The 24,831-nt window shown below is 45.1% G+C and overlaps 1 protein-coding gene across 1 annotated transcript; it reads left to right on the top strand.

The window, feature by feature from the left end:
- The first annotated feature begins 44 nt into the window (after window positions 1-44).
- LOC138365677 (chondroitin proteoglycan 1-like) lies at window positions 45-23,215 on the top strand. Its single transcript, XM_069326169.1, has 2 exons — window positions 45-141; window positions 22,293-23,215. Exons 1-2 carry the CDS (start codon window positions 45-47, stop codon window positions 23,213-23,215), a joined length of 1,020 nt encoding a protein of 339 aa, XP_069182270.1.
- Window positions 23,216-24,831: the final 1,616 nt, after the last annotated feature.

The following is a 24,831-nucleotide window of genomic DNA, read 5'->3' as shown; positions in this document are numbered from 1 at the left end:
GAAATACCCCCTACCTTCCACGGGCGGTCAGGAAGTGCAATGCGATGAAAGATGTTCTGAAAACCACCGCCATCCACACCTTTATAAATTCGACAAAGAACTCGAAAGAACTTAAATTAGAACGCTACGTGAACAAGACGGGTATAGTGTATAGACGGGGGCACGAAGATATATACTATATATCTCTATAGACCTCACTATATAGACCTCACTCGCCCCGTAGTCATATATAAGTAAATATCATCAAACTACTTAAGATGCAAACAACCAAATAACCACATAGCTCCTCCCCCCTCCCCCCCAGCAACGCTATACACAACAGAAAACTCGAGCTGGTCAAGATACCCTTGTATCGGGTCAGAAGATAGCGAGAGCCAGACGACACACACACACACAAACTGGTGATTGAAAACTAGCCCTCGCCCGTAAACGAGGACCCTCGCGCAGACTTTCTCATCTAATTATCTTTCTCCCCGTTATTACCTGCAGGTCTCGTATTGGGAATTCATGTGTCCAGCGCCCTAGACCCCAAGCCCGGCACGTAAACAAACGCAGCCTTCACCCTTACGAACACGAGTGCTTAGGGGCCAAAATCACGCCGGTGTTTCCCTGGCGGCTTGCACATCACGCCGCGCCCCGCCGACTATGACAATATATGCAAATCAAAACAAAAACTGGGAATGCCGACTTGAATTCTAGCCAAAGTTCATGCTTTGGGGCCCCATTGAGTTTCGCTCCCTGAATGCTGAGCGAAATTTCAAGCTGCGTGTTTACCGTGACACTTTTCTCACTTTTCCGCAGGAATCAAAACGGTGCCCAAAAACTTGTAAAAATATTCCGAATTCATTCAAGAAGTTTCTCGCTATCTCGGATATCAGGTCGGGGTCCGCCAAGTAATTTCACGATGGGGGGGAGTTGGCATGGGGGGGTATGGGGGGGCTAAAGCTTAACGAGGAGGGGTGGAGGCTTTATGAAGTGAGGGAGAAAGAAGGAGAGGAGGGGGAGGGGGGCTGTAAGCTTTGCGAGGAGAAAAGCTTTGCGAGGTAGGGGGAGAGGGGGGGGGGGGAAATTTAACGAGGGGGGGGGGGGAATGGCCATATGTCTGGGAGTGAGGGGGTTAATAGGGGAGGGGGAGGGGGGAGATAACTAGAGGCAAGAAGAGGGGGATGATGAGGGGAGGCAGTGAGGGCAACGAGGGGGGGATAGTTTCTAGTCAATCATCATCCTGCATCTCTGAATGCAGGATGATATCAAGCAATCTTCATCGACGACGAGATTGATAGTGAGCAGGAGGAGGGGGGCATAACCCCCCCCCCCCACCGCAATCAACCCTTCCAGCAGGTGTGTCTACCACCACGTGCTCCTAAGGGGTTTCAGTAGTTTAGTGCCTTCGCTACCCAGGGACTCGCCTCACAAACTCCCAAACAGAACCTGAGTACAACGTTCATTCGGCGAAGTGTTACTCTCGTACAACGTCGTAAGAACGTAACTCTGGCGTTACAAAAACGCTGCGGCTAGGTCACGTGTGTCACGGGTTTTGTTTACAAGTTGGGACCCCTTCTTTCTCATGACGTCATTAATAACCACAATGTAAATATTATTTCTTGGGTAGCAAGTGTTATTTCCCGATTGCTTATGCCTAAAATTATAGAAAATAGTTATTATTCCCCTTAAACTTAGCTTTTGAGACCAGGATAGTTATATGTATAAATTTATATATTTCCAAAGACATGTGAATTTCCGTCTTCTTGTCCAGTGAGAACAACAACTTATGAGGGCACAGTTACAAACCCATTAAGATTTACACTTAGATTCAACAGAGCAGAAGAAGTTGTTAAACACATACGGCAAAATCTTACTGAAGCGACCATACGAGTCATAAATACTCATACTCCGCCCAAGTAAAACAGAAACAAGCAACACTTAGTGGGCCAGCCAGAGGCTTAGGGCCCGCGCAGGAATATCCCTGCCAAAAAAAAAACCAACTTATGAATCAAAATAAACATGCCTTTACACCTAAGTTATATCAAAATGACCACAGAAGATTTAGAATGTGAGTAATTTTTGAAGATTTACGAGTATACTGTAAATCACTTTCATTAATCATCCCCCCCCCCCACAGATGTAGTCTCCCATCATGGTCCCATTACACCTGTCCTTGGGTGTATCCTGTGTATCCTGGATACAGTGTATCCCGGTAGAAGGACCCCCCTCCCCTCGCTCTTCGGAATGTATTCTCATCTTGTAATACTCAAGATTAGTATCAAGAACATGGACTCTGAGGGACCATATCCTACGGCCCATTGTGCCGTAGTTCTTCACAACAGTCTCAGCCAGTTCGACGTAGTTTTAGAACCTATGACTGGCCAAGCAGCAGCCCTGAAGCACTGCGTCACGGCTGTTTCAAGACTCTTGCTCTTTCCTCAGTGAGGTTCTTGGGGCGGGGGGGGGGGGGGGTCCTTACACCCCATGCAGATGTGTATCCCCCTTAGGCAACAGGAACTATACTGAACTGGTGGGGTTACAGCCCTTACAATACCGTGGTACATCTCTGAGACAATTATCTTTGACAGGGGTAAGATAGCTGCTATAGAAACCTGTGTGTTATTTCGTACTTAACCTATGAAGGTGATTTTTAAGGTACTTTCACAAGCTCAGGTTATAGTTACAGGCGTACGCCACATGCGTATACACTCGCACATGCACACGCGTGCACACAAACAATAAACACACAAAGCCTAATAATGCGACAAAGCAAACTTAATCAACGTCTAAAACTAACATAGACGCCCGAAGACCAGAACGTAATATCCAATATTGACTCAAACTCGCCTGCAACCCTTAAACACTTCAGACCTGCAACCCTTTAGACTTGCAACCCCCCCTCCAAACCCTCAGACCTGCAATTTCTCAAGCTTTCCATCCACCAGCCTTTTAATACCGGATGTTATCACTTCCGCAACTCTTCAATCCTGTAACCATTCAATACTGAAACCATTCAATCCGTCAAACATAAAAATCATCCATCTCTAATTCAATGTCCCGAAATCAACCCATTAAGAGAAACAAAGCAAGGAGGCCTTATCACAACTAGTTGATAAGGATGGAAGGCTGGAACACGGGTTGAGGAGGCTGGAACACGGGTTGAAGAGTCTGGAACACGGGTTGAAGAGGCTGGAACACGGGTTGAAGAGTCTGGAACACGGGTTGAGGAGGCTGGAACACGGGTTGAAGAGGCTGGAACACGGGTTGAAGAGGCTGGAACACGGGTTGAAGAGGCTGGAACACGGGTTGAAGAGGCTGGAACACGGGTTGAAGAGGCTGGAACACGGGTTGAAGAGGCTGGAACACGGGTTGAAGAGGCTGGAACACGAGTTGTAGAGTCTGGAACACGAGTTGTAGAGTCTGGAACACGGGTTGAAGAGGCTGGAACACGGGTTGAAGAAGCTGGAACACGGGTTGAAGAGTCTGGAACACGAGTTGTAGAGTCTAGAACACGAGTTGTAGAGTCTAGAACACGGGTTGAAGAGGCTGGAACACGGGTTGAAGAGTCTGGAACACGGGTTGAAGAGGCTGGAACACGGGTTGAAGAAGCTGGAACACTGGTTGAAGAGTCTGGAACACGAGTTGAAGAGGCTGGAACACGGGTTGAAGAGGCTGGAACACGGGTTGAAGAGGCTGGAACACGGGTTGAAGAGGCTGGAACACGGGTTGAAGAGGCTGGAACACACAGAGTTGACCCAGCTGATCCTGGGGCCGTGAAACTTTTTCTCCCAAGTCTCCCCCTCTCTCCCACATTTTTGCTGGTTTGCGTTTAATTGAAACACCGACCGAGGCAATGGGATGGGGAAGGGTGTGGAGAGTAGAGGAGGAGAGGAATGGGGAAGGGGGAGAGAAGGAGGTGGGTGGGGGAGAGGGGGAAGAAAATGCAGAAGAATGTAATGAGGTTTGTGAAGATGGATATGAGAAGCATAGAGTGCAGAAAAGGAGAGGTTTGAAGAGTGTCGAAGAAAGGGTATGTTATTTTTACACATTAATTACTCGTCAATGCTCTGTAACTTCAAAATGGTATAAGGATACCTTAGTCTCTCTCTCTCTCTCTCTCTCTCTTATTGGTGTCTGGAAAGTCGTTAATCTATCTGTACAAGATCGTACAGGAAATCTTACCATTATGAAGGGAAAGTCTGTTTCTTTCAAAGCTTCGGTGAAGCTTGATCTCTTGTGCCCTGAACGTACAGAATTGTTTGAAGATCCCCTAAACCGTTCCTTGGTTTAAGATCCCTTAAACCAAGGAATTTGAAGGATCTTATGTATGAACAAAGCAAGCAATATACTACAGGATTCACATCTAGAAGTGTTTAGAGTGTTTTAGAAGAAGTTTGGAATCTGAGAAGTCCTTGACTGGCATGAAAATGGTGTTACGGATTAAAGGAACATGTCGCCAAGATACGCGGGATCGTTGGTTGGTTTCCAGCGCAGGCGAGACATACATGAAGTCATTAATCCTCGGTGCCTTCGTTACTCTTTGTGATGGGTTACAGCACTTCTGTTTGAGGCTGTTACAGTGCTGCGTTTAGTCACCCGTTACAATGACCGTTAATCATCCGTTAGCTTAATTGCCATCAAAGTTTGGAATCGCTAATAGGAGGAAAAAAAAGCACACACACACTGTGTGGTTTAAAAGTCAACTGTTTAGTGGTATGGTTGTTTGTGGTTTGTTGGGGGAGAGGGGGGTTACCTTGAGGTGCTTCCGGGGCTTAGCGTCCCCGCGGTCCGGTCGTCGACCAGGCCTCCTGGTTGCTGAACTGATCAACCAGGCTGTTGGACGCGGCTGCTCGCAGCCTGGTTGGGGGGGGGGGGGGTGAGGAGGTTGATCGCCAGTGGCCGTCTGTGGTGGCAAGGTACGGGTAGTTAGTGGTGGTGCTCTGTGATTGGTGGTTGGTTGTGGGGAGCTAAAGTTGTTAGTGGTTGTTTGGATGGTTTCCTTGTTATGACTAGGTTTAAGACAGTTAAGATGGTGTGTTATTTTTAAGACGGTGTACTCACCTAGTTGTGCTTGCGGGGGGAAGGGGGGGATTGAGCTTCGGCTCTTTGGTCCTGTCAATCAACTGGTGTACAGGTTCCTGGGCTTATTGAGCTCTATCATATCTACACTTGAAACTGAGTATATGGAGTCAGCCTCCACCACATCACTGCCTAGTGCATTCCATTTGTTAACTACCCTGACACTAAAATAGTTCTTTCTAATGTCTCTGTGGCTCATTTCGGTACTCAGTTTCCACCTGTGTCCCCTAGTGCATTTGTCCCTTGTGTTAAATAGACTGTCTGTATCTACCCTATCAATTCCTTTGAGAACCTTATATGTGGTGATCATGTCTCCACTAAGGCTTCAGTCTTCCAGCGAGGTGAGGTTTAGTTCCAGTAGTCTCTCCTCGTAGCTCATACCCCTCAACTCAGGTACAATATAGTCTGGTGGCATACCTCTGAACCTTCTCCAATTTAGTCTAGTGCTTCACGAGATATGGACTCCATGCTGAACCTGCATACTCCAGGATTGGTCTGACATATGTTGAGGTTCTGAATGATTCCTTACACAAGTTTCTAAAGACCTGTTCTTATGTGGCCACCCTGGCATATGCCGCTGATGATATCCCCTTGATGTGGGCTTCACGGGACAGGTGTGTTTGTTTATTAATATTATGGTAAACTTTCTAAAAGTAATATATATATATATATATATATATATATATATATATATATATATATATATATAGCGAACAGCTACAGCTGTCACCAGGTGATGTAACATGCACCATTTAACGCGCCACAAATAAGGGCCAACGTGGTGTGCCAATTTCCCGGACGTCGTGGCAGGAGTTACGGCTCTCAGGGCCAGGCACTGATTCAAGAGCAAGAGCGTGGCACTCAGCGCCGCTCGCTCTTGTTTATCGGTTGTCACGAATATATTAAGAGCTCATTAATCGACTCTCAAAGATACATTGAGAGACATCGCAAACACTATAATACATGTATGAATAAGAACAAGGCATGCTTGTTTCTATATATGTATGTATACATAAGTAACCACACTGCAAAAGTATATATATATATATATATATATATATATATATATATATATATATATATATATATATATATATATATATATATATATATATATATATATATTGGACGCTTGTAGTGCACTGCTAAGTACTTTAAAACAAGCCTCAAAAAAGGTAGCCGAACAAGGCTAAGTTTGAACTTTCTAAACGACTTTAAAGTTCCCTTAATCTTATTAAGACGATAAGGGAGATGGGCAGCGATAGTTATCGACTTCCCTCGCTCTTATAAACCATGTAGAACCCCTTCCCCCCCCCCCACCACCCCACCCTCCCTCGTTTATCTTAGGCACTCTTGGCCGAGACAGTTTAACTCAACTGAACGACGTGATTCGTTTTAACTGCCAAACTGGTCTTATAGACGATGGGTCCGGTAGGTTGCCACGACGACAGAGAGCCAAGCCGGAAAGGGGGGTGCCACGAGAAAAAAAGAGAGACACCAAACTCATTGCATATGCACGCCTTGTTGCAATTGATGGGGAGGGGGGGAGAGGGGGGGGGGATTGGGGGAGGGAGGGGGGGATTGGGGGGAGGGGGGAGGGGGAAGAAGTCAGTGGATTGCGATTAATTAGGCTGTCACGTTTTACGGGTGGTCGAGTTCGCGATGGTAGACGGGGAATCCGTATGCGGTTAAAAATCATCTTCAAAGGATTAGCGAGTGTGTGTGTGTGTGTGTGTGTGTGTGTGTGTGTGTGTGTGTGTGTGTGTGTGTGTGTGTGTGTGTGTGTGTGTGTGTGTGTGCATTGTAGTGTAGGCTTTCCTTCTCTCCCTTCCCTCCCTCTGTCCTTACCTCAGTGTTGGGGGTGGAGGGAGGAGAGTAGGTGAAGGGGGGGGGTTCATAGGGAGTTTATAAGATTGTGATGGAGGAAGAGAGAGAGGGAGGTAGGTGGGAGGGGGTGAAGGAAGAAATTATAACGAAGAGAAAGAATAGTGAAGACGTAAAATATACCGGGAATGAAGAAAGGAACAGGAGAAAGGGGGAAGAGGGTAGATAGAGGAAGGAAGGAAGGAAGGAAGGAAGGAAGGAAGGAAGGAAGGAAGGAAGGAAGGAAGGAAGGAAGGAAGGAAGGAAGGAAGGGATGGAGAGAAGAGAAATAGAAATATTCACACCGTGTCCATTGCCTTCAATCATATGGTGATAATTATGCTTGAGAGTCGTTAACTTACTCACCATTTGACTCATAATTTCCACTGTGACTCCGAGGCCTAATTTGCTGTCATTTTTTTAACCACTCATTAACCCTATTTAAATGCAAATTAATATATTTGAAATTTGGTAATTGCTCGATTACACTGCTTAAATCAACATGTTAAAATTTTATAGTACTTCAAACCCATCTTCTTAAAATGATAGTACTTGTACCAATTACTTCGACTAACGTACAAAAGTGGACTGTTGTGTGATTACTTCTGTAGAGAAGGAAAAAATATGCCAAATACCACATTTAAACACTCCTAGGCCTAGAGTGTAGCATATATGTGAACTATATTAGGCCTAAGATAGCGTAGATTAGGCTCAAGTTAGGGTGGTTTAGTTACTTTTCCAAATGTCTGGTTATATTTGGCAAAATTTAATAATGCCAAACCCGAACACTGCATGATAAACCCTTCCTCTGGCCCTGGGGAATTGTTTGGCTTCAGTTTCTATATTTATTTAATAACATCCTCCCTGGTAACTGCTAAACTAGTCAACCTATCAACCTATTCTCTTCCTCACTCACAAGTAGACTTGTTTGGCTGAAGGCATAATGTTAAGTTCCTCATTAGTAAATACAGAGATAAAATATTGATTACAAATACTACTCATCTCTTCTTCATTATCTGTTATCTGACCTGTCTCAGGTTTTAATGGACTAATCCTTTCTCTAATCTTTGTTCGACATAACTGAAAAAAATACTTTAGGATTTGTCTTTGCTTGCCCTGCTATGCGAACTTCATAGTTTCTTTTTAGCCCTTCTTATCTCTTTTTTTTTTTAAACATTTCTAACCAGTTGGACGAATTCATGTCCTAAACTGACTTCCCCATTCTTAATCATGGGGATGGAACATTCTTAGTCTGTCTGCTATCCTGCAGCCACAGTTGACAAGCTACTGTCAACTCCCTCTCAGGGTGGCAGGAGCACCACATTCCCTGCACCAGAGAAGGATGGTGCTGTGAGGGGGAAGGAATACGGTGCCGACAAATATTCAAATAAAAAGGGTAAAATGAAAGGTGAATACTAATAGAAAAGTAGAAATGAGAAAATAAAGAGATGGAAAGGGGGGATGGGAGGCGAGCTGAGAGATGAAGGAAGGTTGCCAGAGAAGGAGCGTAGAATGAAAAAAAGGTGGAAAAGGGAGAGAAAGAAAACTTAAGAAGAATAGGAAGGATAAAAGAGGGCACGAGAGAAGCAAATAACAGGGATGGAGGAATGACAAGAGCAAGACCGATATAGAAAGGGAGAAAATACGAGAAAGGAAGAAAAGGGAGTGAAAGCGAATTAAAGGAAAAAGAAAACTTGAGATGGAAAGACAGGAGGAGAGATATAAAATGAGGAAGAATTAAAGAAGAGAGGGATAATTATCACCTAATATAACTGACGAATGTGATCATCCTGAGGCGTTGGTCTGATCCCTTCTAATAACTTTTAATAACTTTAATAACTTCTTATTAATAATCCCTTCTAATAACTCCCTTCTAACTTTTAATGTAATTAAGATAATTGATCATGCTCAAGGAGCATTTCTGAACGCTAAAAAAATGCTCAGTAAATACCTGTGGACTATTGCTGGGAATGCTGGAAAATGTGGAGAAATAAATATATATATATAAAAACTAGTAATGAACATGTAAACATTGACAATTAACATGTATGTACAACATAAAAACATTGGTAATAAAAAGTATATGAGCATTAGCCAAAAAAATAAAAAATAAAAAAAAATTAACGATCCAAAATTATTTTTTCCCTTTTCTTGAAGAAATAATAAAAAAATTCTTGCTGCTCCTCTCACCACTACGTCGTTTTCTTTTACGGAATGGACCAATCCGTTAAAAAAGCGACGCATTAGTAAAAATTAAAGCATCGTATCATCGACATTCGATATGCACCTTGATAGGTAAGGTGCTTTGCTTGAATTCCTACGTATCTGCTTAGACAGAAACAGTTTTATTTCTTACGGAGTGGCAAAAACCGAGAGAATGAGACTGCCGAAGACCAGCACTTGGGACCATGGTGCTGGGACCGTGATATTTCGGGCCGGGGATCGATCTCCGGTAAACTCGTCCTCCTAATAGCACGTCGCATTTTGACGTACACTCTACCTAAGGCCAAAAATCGTCGTAGCGGCTCGCGAAAATTGACATACTGTCCCGTTTTCTGTTTTGGGTCCTCTGGTAGGATAGGATAGGATAAGGGCAGTTTAGTACGACAGTTTCTTGACGTTGGGGGAAAACATTAGGAGGACGGGCTGCTCCGGCCCCGAGCTCTAAAGCCATAATATCTATCCGAGATTCCCATCTCCCCCGTTTCTTGTCTAGCCGGTCCAAACACCTTCATATTCTTAGATTCTTGGTACATTCCTTCTCCTGGGTGGAGTCCAGGAATTGCTCTCTCTCTCTCTCTCTCCTTGCTTCCTCCTTCTCTTCCTCTTCATTCACTGGTCCTTATCTTTGTTTTCCTCTTCAGATTAAATGGTTCACTCTTTGTTGCATAGTTCTATTCCTACCTTTCGTTCGCAAGCCCTACTCTCACCTCTCTTTGTCACCCACTCCGTATTGCAACCCTCTCTCTCTCTCTCTCTCTCTCTCTCTCTCTCTCTCTCTCTCTCTCTCTCTCTCTCTCTCTCTCTCTCTCTCTCTCTCCCACTTATCTCTGTCCCTTCTACCTTTCTCAACGTTTATCTTCCCATTTTCTCTCTGCCACGGAACAGGAACAGCACCTTCCCTTCCATGGCTTGCGCCCCCCCCCCACTTCCCCCTCTCGTACACAACGAACACCCTATATATATTCTCTCTTCTTCTTCTTCTTTGTGTTTTTGTTTTCTTCCTTCGTCTAGCACCACTAAATGGAATACTATCTTTCCGCGTGTGTTGTGATAGGGAGGAGGGGGGGGGGGGGAAGAAAGGGGGGGGGAGAAAGGGGGGAGGGAAGAGGGGGGGAAGGCGGGAAGAGGAGGAGGGGGGGGGGGGAGGAGGAGGGGGGGAGATGGGGGAGCCCTTCCTTCATTCCTTCCTTCGTAAGTGGAAGACAATCCTTCCTTATAAGGGGGAGAGGGGATTTCCTTCAATCCACCCACCCCCCTCCCACCCTCTAAGTATAAATGTTTTTCCTGTGTGTGGTTGGGGGGGCAGGGGGGTTGGGGAGTAGGGGGGTTGGGGGGGTGGTTACCGTGTCGAAGTGAGTGATAGTTGATAGTTGCTCCTCGAGCCCCTCTAGGTCTTCCTTCCAAACGATAACTAACAATGTTGTGTGTACTCACCTAATTGTACTCACCTAATTGTGCTTGCGGGGGTTGAGCTCTGGCTCTTTGGTCCCGCGCCATCCCCCTTTGTGTGTGACGCGCTCCATGTTCCTCACGGGTGGAAAAAAAAAATAAAGAGCCTTGTCCCCTCCTGTTTAACCCGTTGTAGAGTCATTGTGAGAGAGTGTTACCTCGCCTGTAACCTCGTCATTGCCATGAGGGTTAAGCAGATTAATAACCCCCCCATAACTGTTCTTAATTATTCCAATTATCCTCATATTGTACTCGTTCTTGTGTACCTCATTCTCATATATATCCTCATAATATTCTCTCGATTCTTCTCTAGCTTCTCATTCATCAATCTCATCTAGGAGCCGGTCGGCCGACCGGACAGCACGCTGGACTTGTGATCCTGTGGTCCCGGGTTCGATCCCAGGCACCGGCGAGACACAATGGGCAGAGTTTCTTTCACCCTATGCCCCTCTTACCTAGCAGTAAAATAGGTACCTGGGTGTTAGTCAGCTGTCACGGGCTGCTTCCTGGGGGTGGAGGCCTGGTCGAGGACCGGGCCGCGGGGACACTAGAGCCCCGAAATCATCTCAAGATAACCATCTTCCCTATCTTTTCATTTATTTTCCATATAAGCACATTTCTCTTTCCTCATCGCCAACTTTCTCTCCATTATCTGCTCTTTTCTCTCCTCTATCTCATCTCTCTCCCCCCCCCCGTGCCAACTTTCTCTCCATTATCTGCTCTTTTCTCTCCTCTATCTCATCTCTCTCCCCCCCCCCCCCACCCCCCGTGCCTCACATTCCCCAGCCCCTCACGTGTTCAACAGGTTGTGAACATGACGGAAAACGTTCAAAAGTGAACAAATCGTATCACTGACGTCACTTAGGATATTCCGTCTTAATTACTTTAATTGGATTGTCTACTTGAGTGATCATCACAATCTCAAATTAATTAATTGGTTACAACTCCTTGGTTTGTTAATTGAACCGGTTTGGGAGTCTTAAACTCCCTCCTTGGCTTCTTGTTTGTTGGTCTCTGTTTATCGTCTACATTATTTTAATAAAAGGAAAAATAAAATTACGTTAATATTGAATTTACTTGTTTGTTTTATTTAACTATTATTATCTTTATTTTTATTTAACTATTTTATATAGCTATTATTTCTCCCATTATTAATCACAGCTATTATTTCTTCTATTCATCATCCACTTCCCTCTATAATATTCCATCTATATTATATTTATTTGCCATTCCTTCTCTCCTCTTCCACTGCTCCTCCATCGGCTCCTCAGCCTCCCTCCATCTAGGCTATCAATTCACCTATTATCTGCCATTAGCTGACTCCATCACCTCGTTCCATCACAAAGCTGGGCTGTTGATGGTCTTAATATCTATTACGAAGTTGCTCTCTATCTCCCTCTCTCTCTTCCTATCCTCAATCCCTTCTTGTATCTTATTCCTCTCTCTCCCTCCCTCTTCCTCCATCCCTTCCTTTATCAAACTATTCGTTATTACGTCTTTTTCTCGATCTATCATTCTTATCATGTCTCACTAGTTGAAGGTATCCCTCAGTTTTTTTCCCCTATGATTTTTTTTCTCTGATTTATTCATAACATCATTCCCAGCCGGGTTAATTCCCAGCCGGGTTTATTCCCAATCAATACTTTTGAGTCACTTAAAACTTTTTTCTCTCCTGGATATATATTTATACAATTTATTCCATAGCCTTACAGTGAATCATATATCACAAGTTTCTTCCCTGGAATATAATATTACATGGATTGAAAGCTAATTAAAAATAAAACTTTCAAATTTATTTTATATCTTTGTTCCATTGTATAATGTTTCATATTTTATATTTTGATTCATTCAAAACACACAGGCGCACGCGCACACACAATGAGGGAGAAAGACCTGGGGGTTGATATCACGCCAGACCTGTCCCCTGAAGCCTATATCAAGAGGATAACATCAGCGGCATATGCCAGGCTGGTCAACCCAAGAACGGCCTTTAGAAACTTGTGTAAGAATTCATTCAGAACTTTGTATACCATGTATGTCAGACCAATCCTGGAGTATGCAGCTCCAGCATGGAGTCCATATCTAGTCAAGCATAAGACTAAACTGGAAAAGGTTCAAAGGTTTGCCACCAGACTAGTACCCGAACTGTGGGGTATGAGCTACGAAGAGAGGTTACGGGAATTAAACCTCACGTCGCTGGAAGACAAGTTATTGGGGACATGATCACCACATACAAGATTCTTAAAAGAATCGATAAAGTAAAGACGCTATTTAACACAAGGGGCACACGCACTAGGGGACACAGGTGGAAATTGAGTGTCCAAATGAGCCATAGAGATATTAGAAAGAATTTTGTTATTGTCATAGTTGACAAATGGAATGCATTAGGAAGTGATGTGGTGGAGGTTGACTCCATACACAGTTTTAAGTGTAGATTTGATAGAGCCCGATAGGCTCAGGAATCTGTACACCAGTTGATTGACGGTTGAGAGGCGGGACCAAAGAGCCAAAGCTCAACCCCCGCAAACACAACTAGACGAGTACACTCCCACGACTGAATTAGTACATAATAACGTTTAACTTGGATTTGTAAAACAGACAACAAGTGGGATTCGAACTGGGGGTTTGAGAATACAGCAGTTCCACATACTGACCACCGTACCGCCACAGTCCTAACCAAATGGACCGTGAGAAGCAAAACAAACTAATGGTTGTAGAAGCCAATCACAACCACCTATAGAATTTAAAACCCACTTTTTACCATGACAATTGTTAACCCTTAGGACCAAGATTCGTCACACACTTACGAAACCTCTACATCTTTCCTTAATCACGGCAGCCTTGTTGACATTTATTAAACAGTTTACAACCTTGTAAATTTTGTTGACCAGACCACACACTAGAAGTTGAAGGGACGACGACGTTTCGGTCCGTCCTGGACCATTCTCAAGTCGATAACAATATACTCTAAAATATTACTGTATACTGCAAAAATAACAACCTTGTAAAAACTGCACAACCCCAGGGTTATTACTGAAAAGATGTACAGGTTTCGGAAGCGGTTGGGTATGGTCGACATAGCACCATAACCCGTCTGCGGGAAGCCTTAACCGGCTACATGTTAAATATTGACACTAACGTCGCTATCATGTCTTAAGCCTACACCGTAAACCCGCTGTTTTCATTCGGGAACGAAACCGGTTTCATTCACGTCTAATGTAAATCCTCGGAAGCCTAATGTATAGGCCTATGTACAAAATAAATATTTGCTTTTTGCGTACAAAAAAAGTTACTGTAGAACTTAGATGTATTTCTGACTGACTTTCTAGCGGAGTTTTCAGCGCTGTAATTGTACTGTTTTGTTTGGTGGTATAAGTAGAAGTGGGATAGGTGGACAAGCTGGTGTGTGAGTGGTTATCACCTGCATGTGTGGCCCACGTGTGTGGCCCACGTGTGGCCCACGTGTGTGGCCTAGTGTGGTCCACGTGTGTGGCTTAGTGTGGCGCACCTGTATGGCCCACTGTGAATCCCACGGGTGATGCACTATAGAGTGTATAACACTCCAATGTAGCCTTTGACAGCATACCTCTGTTGTGTAACTCTCCAGTGTACAACTGTAGCCTAGCTCCCTGGTGTAGCCCCCAGAGCATAGCCCACCAGCATAGCCCACCAGCATAGCCCTCCAGCATAGCCCACCAGCATAGCCCTCTTCCAGCATAGCCCTCCAGCATAGCCCTCCAGCATAGCCCAGCAGCATAGCCCTCCAGCATAGCCCTCCAGCATAGCCCACCAGCATAGCCCTCCAGCAGCATAGCCCTCCAGCATAGCCCTCCAGCAGCATAGCCCTCCAGCATAGCCCTCCAGCATAGCCCACCAGCATAGCCCACCAGCATAGCCCTCCAGCATAGCCCTCCAGCATAGCCCAGCAGCATAGCCCTCCAGCATAGCCCTCCAGCATAGCCCACCAGCATAGCCCTCCAGCAGCATAGCCCTCCAGCATAGCCCTCCAGCAGCATAGCCCTCCAGCATAGCCCACCAGCATAGCCTTCCACTATAACCCAGCCCACCTGGCGCTTCTCCAAGGACGTGATAATTAGCCTTGTTTTCCTTTGCAGTCTGGCTTTCCCCTTGAGTTGCCGGTTCGACCCCCCCGTCTTTGTGTGTTCCCCTCGCCAGAGAGCGTCTTCACTACGCCCCACTGCCCAATAAACCCGCCCACGGTATATGAATATGCACTCTCTCATTATATACATACTGCATTGAGGGAGGGATAGACAACCTGGCTGGCTGGTTGGCTGGGTAGTTAGATGGCTGGTTGGATGGCTGGATGGTTGGCTGGATGGCTGGATGGCTGGATGTTTTAGATAAGAAAGGATTAACCTGTAAAGAAAGTTCAACGGAAGCTGAAGAAGTTTGAAGATGTTAGGTTAGGGTGGAGTATGATTTGACAAGGAGTTGGGGATGATTGACAGGGGGGTTAGGGATGATTGACAGGGGGGTTGGAGTATGGTTTGACAGGGAGTTGGGGATGATTGACAGGTGTTGGGGATGATTGGCAGGGATTGGGGATGGTTGACAGGTGGTTGGAGATGATTGACAGGGGTTGGGGATGGTTGACAGGGGTTGGGGATGATTGACAGGGGGTTGAGGAATGGTTGAAGGGGGTTGGGGGAGGGATAATAAGGGGAATACTGAAAGGATAAGGAAAGATATTTGATAGTATGCTGAAATATGTTCAATTGTTTGAGAGGAAAGTCTTCCAGAAGCAAGAAATGAGATGGGAAGTGTGGCAGATTGAAAGGGAAGGGGTGAGGAGGAGAGAGAGGTGAACCGCGAAGCTAGGAACTGCAACGGAAGGAATAAATGACGGATAAATGAAAAAGAGAGTGAAATGGTATTGGAAGGTTAGGTAAGGTCGGTGTTTTCTATGAAGCTTTTCAAGGTAAACTAAAATATTCACAATAAATTAGTATGTCACATATGCACGTATTTAATAAGTCAATAGCGACTATACGAAAGTGCGAAAACAGGATGTAAATGGAGGCATGAGAGAGAGGGGAATGGGAGAAGGGTGAAGATAAGGAGGCTGTAAGGTAAGAAGAAGAAGGGTTAGAGGAACAGGATAATTAGAGATGACAGAGTGAGGGGGAAGAGAGAGAGAGAGAGAGAGAGAGAGAGAGAGAGAGAGAGAGAGAGAGAGAGAGAGAGAGAGAGAGAGAGAGAGAGAGAGAGAGAGACGCACAAATGAATAAACGTAATCATTAGCTAATATCTTTTCCTTCAAAGAAAAATAAATGATCTGCAAACAGGAATTACCCAACAGACAGGCATGTCAACGGCCCGTTAGACACACACAGGGAACATAATGATATGATAATCCCCAAAATCACCTGGAAAAAAAAGAATAAAACATTATAGTCTCACAAAGAAGATTTTTTGTTTAAATTTTAATAACAGAGAAACAAGTTAACAAAAAAAAAATATATATATATACACGGATGATTAAAACGTTTTAAATGCCAATTTCCGAAACAAAACAAAAATGAGCAATTTAAAATGAAAAAAAACATTTAGTGAATAAAGAGTTGACATTCCAAGAAAACGCTCACCATCTTAGGACCTCTCCCCCCCCTCCCATAACCAATGGCCCCCCTACGCCCCCTTCCCTAACCCCCCCCCCCCCTGTTACCAAGAACCCCTCCCCCTCTTTCCCCCCCCCCATCGCAGCCGCCCTCGTCTCAAAACACCCAATGTTTAATGTGCTTTAAATGCTCATTAAGAGTTGAAATAGGCTTTCTTGAGCGGCTCCGCGTCTCAAAATTGGATTAGGGCGGTCGCGATGGAAGGGTGTACAAATACTCATAATTAGACACGCTCCATAAGACCCCCAAAGGCGATGATGGCGTTGAAGGGAAACAATTCCAGACTTTGAACTTTTCGCAATTGCAAAAACATATTATTCGGCTGCGAGAGACCGATGTGGTGAGGAAGGGAGGGTGGGGAGGGGGTGGGGGGAAGGGATTGAGGGAAAGTGGGAGAGATAGGGAGGGAAAGAGGGAAGGAGATATGTATATATATAGAGGGAGGAAAGAAGTTAACATAGGGAGGTAGATACATGGAGGGGGGAAGAGATAGGGTAAGTGATAGAGAGGTAAAAATAGAAGATGTAGAGGGAGAAAGGCAAGAGCAGTGAACAAAGGGTGTGAAGAATAGGGGAAGGATGGGAGGGTAAGTCACGGGACGTCTTAAGAATGAGAAAGGGGAGAGACAGGCAAGCGGCTCTAAGGAAGGGAGGAGTCTTGATGGTGGAAGGAATGAGAGGGAGACTAATGAGGAAGGAGGGGGGGGGACAGAGGGAGATAATGGGGGGGGAGGGAGGGGGACGAAGGGAGATAATGGGGGGGGAGGGAGGGGGACGAAGGGAGATAATGGGGGGGGAGGGAGGGGAGACGAAGGGAGATAATGGGGGGGAGGGAGGGGAGACGAAGGGAGATAATGGGGGGAGGGAGGGGGACGAAGGGAGATAATGGGGGGGGGAGGGAGGGGGACGAAGGGAGATAATGGGGGGGGAGGGAGGGGGACGAAGGGAGATAATGGGGGGGGGAGGGAGGGGGACGAAGGGAGATAATGGGGGGGAGGGAGGGGGACGAAGGGAGATAATGGGGGGGGAGGGAGGGGGACGAAGGGAGATAATGGGGGAAAGGGAGGGGGGGGGGGGGGTAGACACAGAATAAAAGTATTAAAAATAATATCTTATTTACGTTTCATGTTGTTGTTCTCATCAGAGGCCGTCTTGATATTTTTCCCGCCAAAATCAGGTAAATATTAGGCCACGTACCACGTGGAACCTCTAAATGGCTTTGTTTACTTTCTTGTCCAGAGTGTTCGATGGTGTAGTAATATTAGCGTTAAGCGATATCTACGACTCAATAGGTTCATTAGTTGATTTGGTCGAGCGTAGTGCTATAGATAAGGTCTGGCCGAGTGACATTAGAATCCATACAGTTGCTGTGCAATATATTCACATTTGCGTTCCGAGTCCTCCAACACGAATTGCCCAACCGGAGGTGAATAGGCTCCGTGGGTCAACAGGACCACAAGATATATCCTTAAGAGGACAGAGTGCACTTAGTCTATCGCCTATCCTTAGTTTACAATAGGGGCATTCTCAAGCCACAGAGATATATAGACACTTATCATGATTAACAATACACATATGGGGCCTTATAGCCTGGTGGACAGCGCGCAGGACTCGTAATTCTGTGGCGCGGGTTCGATTCCCGCACGAGGCAGAAACAAATGAGCAAATTTTCTTTCACCCTGAATGGCCCTGTTACCTAGCAGTAAATAGGTACCTGGGAGTTAGTCAGCTGTCACGGGCTGCTTCCTGGGGTGTGTGTGTGTGGGAAAAGAAAAAGTAGTTAGTAAACAGTTGATTGACAGTTGAGAGGCGGGCCGAAAGAGCAAAGCTCAACCCCCGCAAACACAACTAGGTGAACACAACTAGGTGAACACAACTAGGTGAACACATATATGCTCTCAACCTCAGGTTAGGGAGACAGCTGACGAGGCCCTTCAAAGAATCTCTATCAAAGGTTGTGCAATGTTTTCAGCACAAGTTGTGCATCACAACACATGTTGCAACCTCAACGACTGCCACAACTCTCTCCTTATCAACTTATTCTATACATTGTACTCTTGTGCAGATTGTGTCTGTACATGTGTGTATATTTACTATTAATGCCTGTAGGATCCAGTAGTTAGCTCTTGGACCCCGCCTTTCTAACTGTTAGGTCGTCTGATGTACCGACTCACGACTTATTTTTCTATCTTATCTACTACAAATCTCCCCTTCTCTCTCTCTCTCTTACACACACATCCATCCCCAGGAAGTAGTCCGGAGCAGCTGTCTAACTCCCAGGTACCTATTTACTGCTAGGTGAATAGGAGCATCAGGTAAAAGAATCGAACCCGGGCCATTAGGACTACGACCCCAGAGCGCTGTTTACTCCGATACGAGGACCAGGACGTGTGTGTGTGTGTGTGTGTACCACATACACACACACTCACCTGTGTAGGTGTGTGTATGGAGTATGGGACAAACACAGGCTGGTCGGGATATTTCTAAGCTAAATGACTTTAAGAAATAATAGTCTGAAACCCTATACCAACACGATTTTCAAGAACTCGAACGAATTTTGAAATGAAATCGCGGGTGTGATGTCCGCAGACTTCACAGCTAACTGGGAATCACCAAGGAAGATATCCTCACAGTGTACCCAAAATTTGCCAGTGCAGGCTACTAAACACATGGCCCTGTATGACTAACCATCCTGCGAGATGGGGACTTGTATTACCACTGCTGCCTTATTCAATCTTGTGTTGATATCCTCAAAATGCTTCCGGAGTCTGCCAGTGCAGACTGCCTATCACATGCCTCTGTATGACTAACCAACCTGTGTGATGGGGATTTTTTTAGCATCACCTAGTTAGCTTTTTTGACACACTGTACTCCACTTCATATAGTCTAGGGTAGCTGCACTAATGCAGATAATAAAAAAATAATTTTTAATAAAAAAAATAATTCATTTATCTTAGAGAAATAGATCGGTAAAATTAACATAAATATTCAAAAAAAGAGAAAGGGGGAAAATTATGTGTCGTGTCTAACAGCCGGAACCGGACTACTTGGCCTAGTATACAAGGACCGATTTGCCTAACAGTAAGAGTGATTTTCCCTATTTTAAAATATTTCATTCCAAAATGATTTATTCCAATTAATATTCTTATATTACATTAAAGGCATGAATTTCTGATTTAGTTATGTTAGGATAGGATAAGCTAGGTAGGTTAGGTTAGGTTAGGTTAGGATAGGATAAGCTAGGTAGGTTAGGTTAGGTTAGGTTAGGTTAGGTTAGGATAGGATAAGCTAGGTAGGTTAGGTTAGGTTAGGTTAGGTTAGGTTAAGTTAAGGTTGACCAAATTTCGATGTTAGCCTTAACTCATTATAAATAATTTATAATCATATATAGTGTAATATAAAGCTTCATCATTTCATGAGAAAATAGTACTGAAAAATATAATATACCAGGAAAACTCTGCTTCTTACGCACCTTGGCCTATTAGGTACAAAACTATATATATATATATATATATATATATATATATATATATATATATATATATATATATATATATATATATATATATATATATATATATATATATTTCACGAAAAATCTGCTTGGTAAGCAACTCTGGCTATTAGACACGCCATATATATATAATAAAACTCGCACATTAGGCCGACATGCCCGCTATATAATGCAAGTGCTCCCGCCCGCCCGCACGCCCGCCCGCCCGCACGCCCAAACAATGTCTCTGGAGGATATAAAAACACATTTTCTCGACACAGTCCGTCACCAGGACACGATCAAAGCCAAGCAAGTGTCGCTCATCTGAAGGTGGTGCATCTTGGCCCTCCTGTGAGGCACCAGGCCCTGGGAGGGATAGGTCTGGAGGCCAGGAAGGAGAGGAGGAATGGGGCCCAACCACTTGTGGACAGTCGGGGGATTGAACGCCGACCTGCATGACCTGCACGTCGCTCTACCGTCCAGCCCAACTGGTTAGGAGACTTAATTTGGAGTTTTGTATTATGTCCCATAATGCACTTGTCAAAATGGTGATTCAAATATTTAAATCGTCCTTCCAGCGCCATCTTTAATGACCGTTGGGACTACGTCACATCCGTTTCTCCCATTAAATAAACGGTAAATCATCTTATGGTCATTATCCGTTCAAAATAATTAGATGATAGTTAACTGGAGAGTTGGGGTAATTCTTCATAGATGATAAAGGACGCATCACCAAATTGGTTCCAAATTAGAGAGGAGAAATGAGACAGGAAATGAATTGCCTCGTCAAGCCATGGAACCCAACAATTAACAATCCCAGGATATTAACAATCAACAGTCCACTGGGCATCAACAATTACCTAGTACTTTTATCAGCATCAATACTGTGTCTCAGAAGTCAAACAATCAACTGTATCCAACATCTAACAATAATCCACAAACCCATAGAGGCTATTCAACAATCAAACCTCTAAGCCACAACTGACAATCCCCAGGTTTCAACAATGAGCAAGAAAGCTCCAACAATCGATCGTCTCAAACAATCAACTGTCACCAGGTCAGAGTAATGAACAATGAAAGTGGAAGAAACAAATCAAGTCCCACAATCCCAATATAGTCCCCACAGACCCCACCACTTAACAATCCCCGGACTTTAACAATCAAGAGTACCCCAGTATATACAACAAAGACTCCGGGTCTTAACAATCTAGTCCACAGGCACCAACACTCGACTGTCTCTGGTCCGCAACAATCAAGTCACTGGTTCCCTACAATCAACAGTTCCTGGTCCCCCAACAATCAGCAGCTCTTGTCCCCAACAATAAACAGTTCATGAACTCCAAATCAGTAGGCCCCGGGCCCCAACAATCAACAGTCTTTAGTCCCAAAGCACCACCAGTCCAAACAATCAAGCCCTTGAGGTCCAACAATCTAGAATCTGGTCCCTAACAATCAAGGGACCAAATACTCTCAACAGTGTCTGGTCTTCGAGGCCCAACAATCAACAGTGTCTGGTGATCAAATCCCCCCACCCCCCAACAATCAGCAGTAAACTCCAACAATCGGCCGAGGGACCCCACAATCAGGGAAGCAGCACCTTGTATTCCAAAACTTGGCCTCGGCTCACAGCCAGCGCTTTATTTAGCTATCAAAGCCGGTGTTCCAAGGGGAGATAGATCCTTGCTATGTGCCGTAACTCTTCGTCGCCTTTCGAGTCCCGGTTCGTTCCCCAACTCATCGCCAGAGAACCCCCTGAACCACCATTCGACACTTGTTAGGGGTCGTTAGTTCCCTCAGGAGTCTTTGATACCACTTGTGTGTTCTATGGGTTCGTTCTATGGGTTCTATGGTTCGTTGTTGACTAAAGCGGCTTCCGTTGCGGTCGAAGCCATGTGCCAGGAGAACGGAGGAGTCTTGATCAAGCAACAGCAATGGTCTCGACCGATCAAAGTGCAGGGCTGAGGGAAGACGTGTGCTAACGGTTGCCATTGGCACGGACTTCGGTTACTCTGGCGTTCTTCGACGACGACGAGGACATCGACGAGGATTCGGTTACAGTGTCTCCGCTTTGCGACTTGATGGGTCAAGAGATATTCCGGCTCGAGCGACCCACTAATCCGGTTTAGTTGTAGGTTTAACGTCCCACTTAACACGCCGCTTCCATATAACCGACTTCCGAACATACAACTTGTAGTTATAAAAACTTTACCACACACACACACACACACACACACACACGCACACACCCACACACACACGCACACACACACCCACACGCAGGTAATTGGTAACCCTTTAGACCCCCATTACAAAACCCAGGGATTAATATTCCCTACTCAATCGCCCCCTTTTCTGATTATATACACTATCGTTTAAGTAATCCCCAATTAACATTCTTCCGAGGCAGCTGCGAACCCAAGGCGAAGCCGCCGTCTCAAACGAAGGTGTTAGAATTCCCTTGTAATGAGCGTTTGGAATTGAGTTGTAATTGGGCTCGTTTACATAGGGATTAGCACCGACCACGAAAACTAACGACTACGCCTAATTGTTCATTGATAGAACGCCGGAGCGTCGTCTTGGGACTAGTGGTAGAGGAGCAGGAGGAAGGGGGAGTGGAGGAGAAGCCTTGTGTGGAGGAGATACATAGTGTGGAGGAGACGCCTTGTGTGGAGGAGATACCTTGTGTGGAGGAGATACCTTGTGTGGAGGAGATACCTTGTGTGGAGGAGACGCCTTGTGTGGAGGAGACGCCTTGTGTGGAGGAGACGCCTTGTGTGGAGGAGACGCCTTGTGTGGAGGAGACGCCTTGTGTGGAGGAGACGCCTTGTGTGGAGGAGACGTCTTGTGTGGAGGAGACGCCTTGTGTGGAGGAGACGCCTTGTGTGGAGGAGACGTCTTGTGTGGAGGAGACGTCTTGTGTGGAGGAGACGCCTTGTGTGGAGGAGACGCCTTGTGTGGAGGAGACGCCTTGTGTGGAGGAGACGCCTTGTGTGGAGGAGACGCCTTGTGTGCAGGAGACGCCTTGTGTGGAGGAGACGCCTTGTGTGGAGGAGACGCCTTGTGTGGAGGAGACGCCTTGTGTGGAGGAGACGCCTTGTGTGGAGGAGATACATAGTGTGGAGATACATAGTGTGGAGGAGATACATAGTGTGGAGGAGACGTCTTGTGTGGAGGAGATACATAGTGTGGAGGAGACGTCTTGTGTGGAGGAGATACATAGTGTGGAGGAGATACATAGTGTGGAGGAGATACATAGTGTGGAGGAGATACATAGTGTGGAGGAGATACATAGTGTGGAGGAGACGCCTTGTGTGGAGGAGACGTCTTGTGTGGAGGAGATACATAGTGTGGAGGAGATACATAGTGTGGAGGAGATACATAGTGTGGAGGAGATACATAGTGTGGAGGAGCCACCTTGTAGCTGTATTTACTGTTTATGTCTGCAGCATCGAGCTCTTAGCTCTTGGGCCCCGCCTTTCTAACCGTCGACCGTCCATTCTTCAGCCACGCGGTTAAATATTCCTCTATCATATTTACTACATATAATTCTCTCACACATTCCCAGGAAGCAGCCGTTAACACCTGTCTCTCAGGTACCTATTTACTGCTAGGTGAACAGACGCATCAGGTGGAAAGAAACTCTGCCCATTTCCTTCGGCACCGACCGGTAATCGAACCCGGGGTATTTAGATTACGACTCCAGAGCGCTCTCAACCAGGTTGTCAAGACCTGAGCGCTGTCCAGGTTCTGTGGTCAAGGCGGGTATATATGTCCCGGTTCTGCGGTCAAGGCGGGTATATATGTCCCGGTTCTGTGGTCAAGGCGGGTACATATGTACCGGTTCTGCGGTCAAGGCGGGTATATATGTCCCGGTTCTGTGGTCAAGGCGGGTACATATGTACCGGTTCTGTGGTCAAGGCGGGTATATATGTCCCGGTTCTGTGGTCAAGGCGGGTACATATGTCCCGGTTCTGTGGTCAAGGCGGGTACATATGTACCGGTTCTGCGGTCAAGGCGGGTATATATGTCCCGGTTCTGTGGTCAAGGCGGGTACATATGTACCGGTTCTGTGGTCAAGGCGGGTATATATGTCCCGGTTCTGTGGTCAAGGCGGGTACATATGTCCCGGTTCTGTGGTCAAGGCGGGTATATATGTCCCGGTTCTGTGGTCAAGGAACCCGCACAAACCCGCCATCTTTGCCGGTACACTTGACAGGTCTCGAGAGCTGATCAAATCAACGAGATTATCAAATTAATCAAATCAAATTAATTATTAATTAATTAATCATTAATATTATAATCATATTATAATAATATATCATATAATATTATAATCATTAATTAATAAAAATTAATTAATCAAATTAATCAAATTGATTATCAAATAAAATCAAATTAAAATATACAAATGAACTTTAAAAACCTTTATCAGACTCATGAGCTCACAAGAGACGTGTTTTAAACACGTCAGGTGTATGTCACATGTGGGAATGTCAGGTGTGTATACATGGGTTAATTTAGGAGCAAACAATAGCCACAATCCAGGGGCCAGGATTCGCCAATCATTTACGCAGCTCTTTACGAAACCTCTATAATCTTTCCTCGATCATAGCGGCTTTTCAATTTATTAAAACAGTTTACGAGTTTGCAAACCAAAGGTTGTTATTGTTATAAACAACCTCGTTTAGTGCTTCGGTGGGGGGGGGGGGGTAATAATAACCTGTTTAAAGTAAACAAAACCGCCATGTGATTTAGGCAAGATGAACAGGTTTCGCAAATGGTAGCATAAGGCCTTGATAAATAAGAACATAAGAATGAAGGTAACTGCAGAAGGCCTATTGGCCCATACGAGGCAGCTCCTATTTATATCCACCCAATCTCATTCATATATATATATATATATATATATATATATATATATATATATATATATATATATATATATAATAAAAAAAAGGGGGTGGTAGGAGAAGTGAACACTCTTTCGTATTCAGAGTTAAATGTCAAGTTTTTCCCTGAGTGCTCTGTGTTCCCTTCTCTGAGGCTGTGGGTCCCTATAATTACACCAGTGGTGGTACCCCCCTTATATATATATATA

Source organism: Procambarus clarkii, chromosome 17 (genome assembly GCF_040958095.1).
Source record: "Procambarus clarkii isolate CNS0578487 chromosome 17, FALCON_Pclarkii_2.0, whole genome shotgun sequence".
Lineage (NCBI taxonomy): Eukaryota > Metazoa > Arthropoda > Malacostraca > Decapoda > Cambaridae > Procambarus > Procambarus clarkii.
The sequence above is the reverse complement of the archived record's forward strand: the minus strand, read 5'-3'. Positions and strand labels throughout refer to the sequence as shown.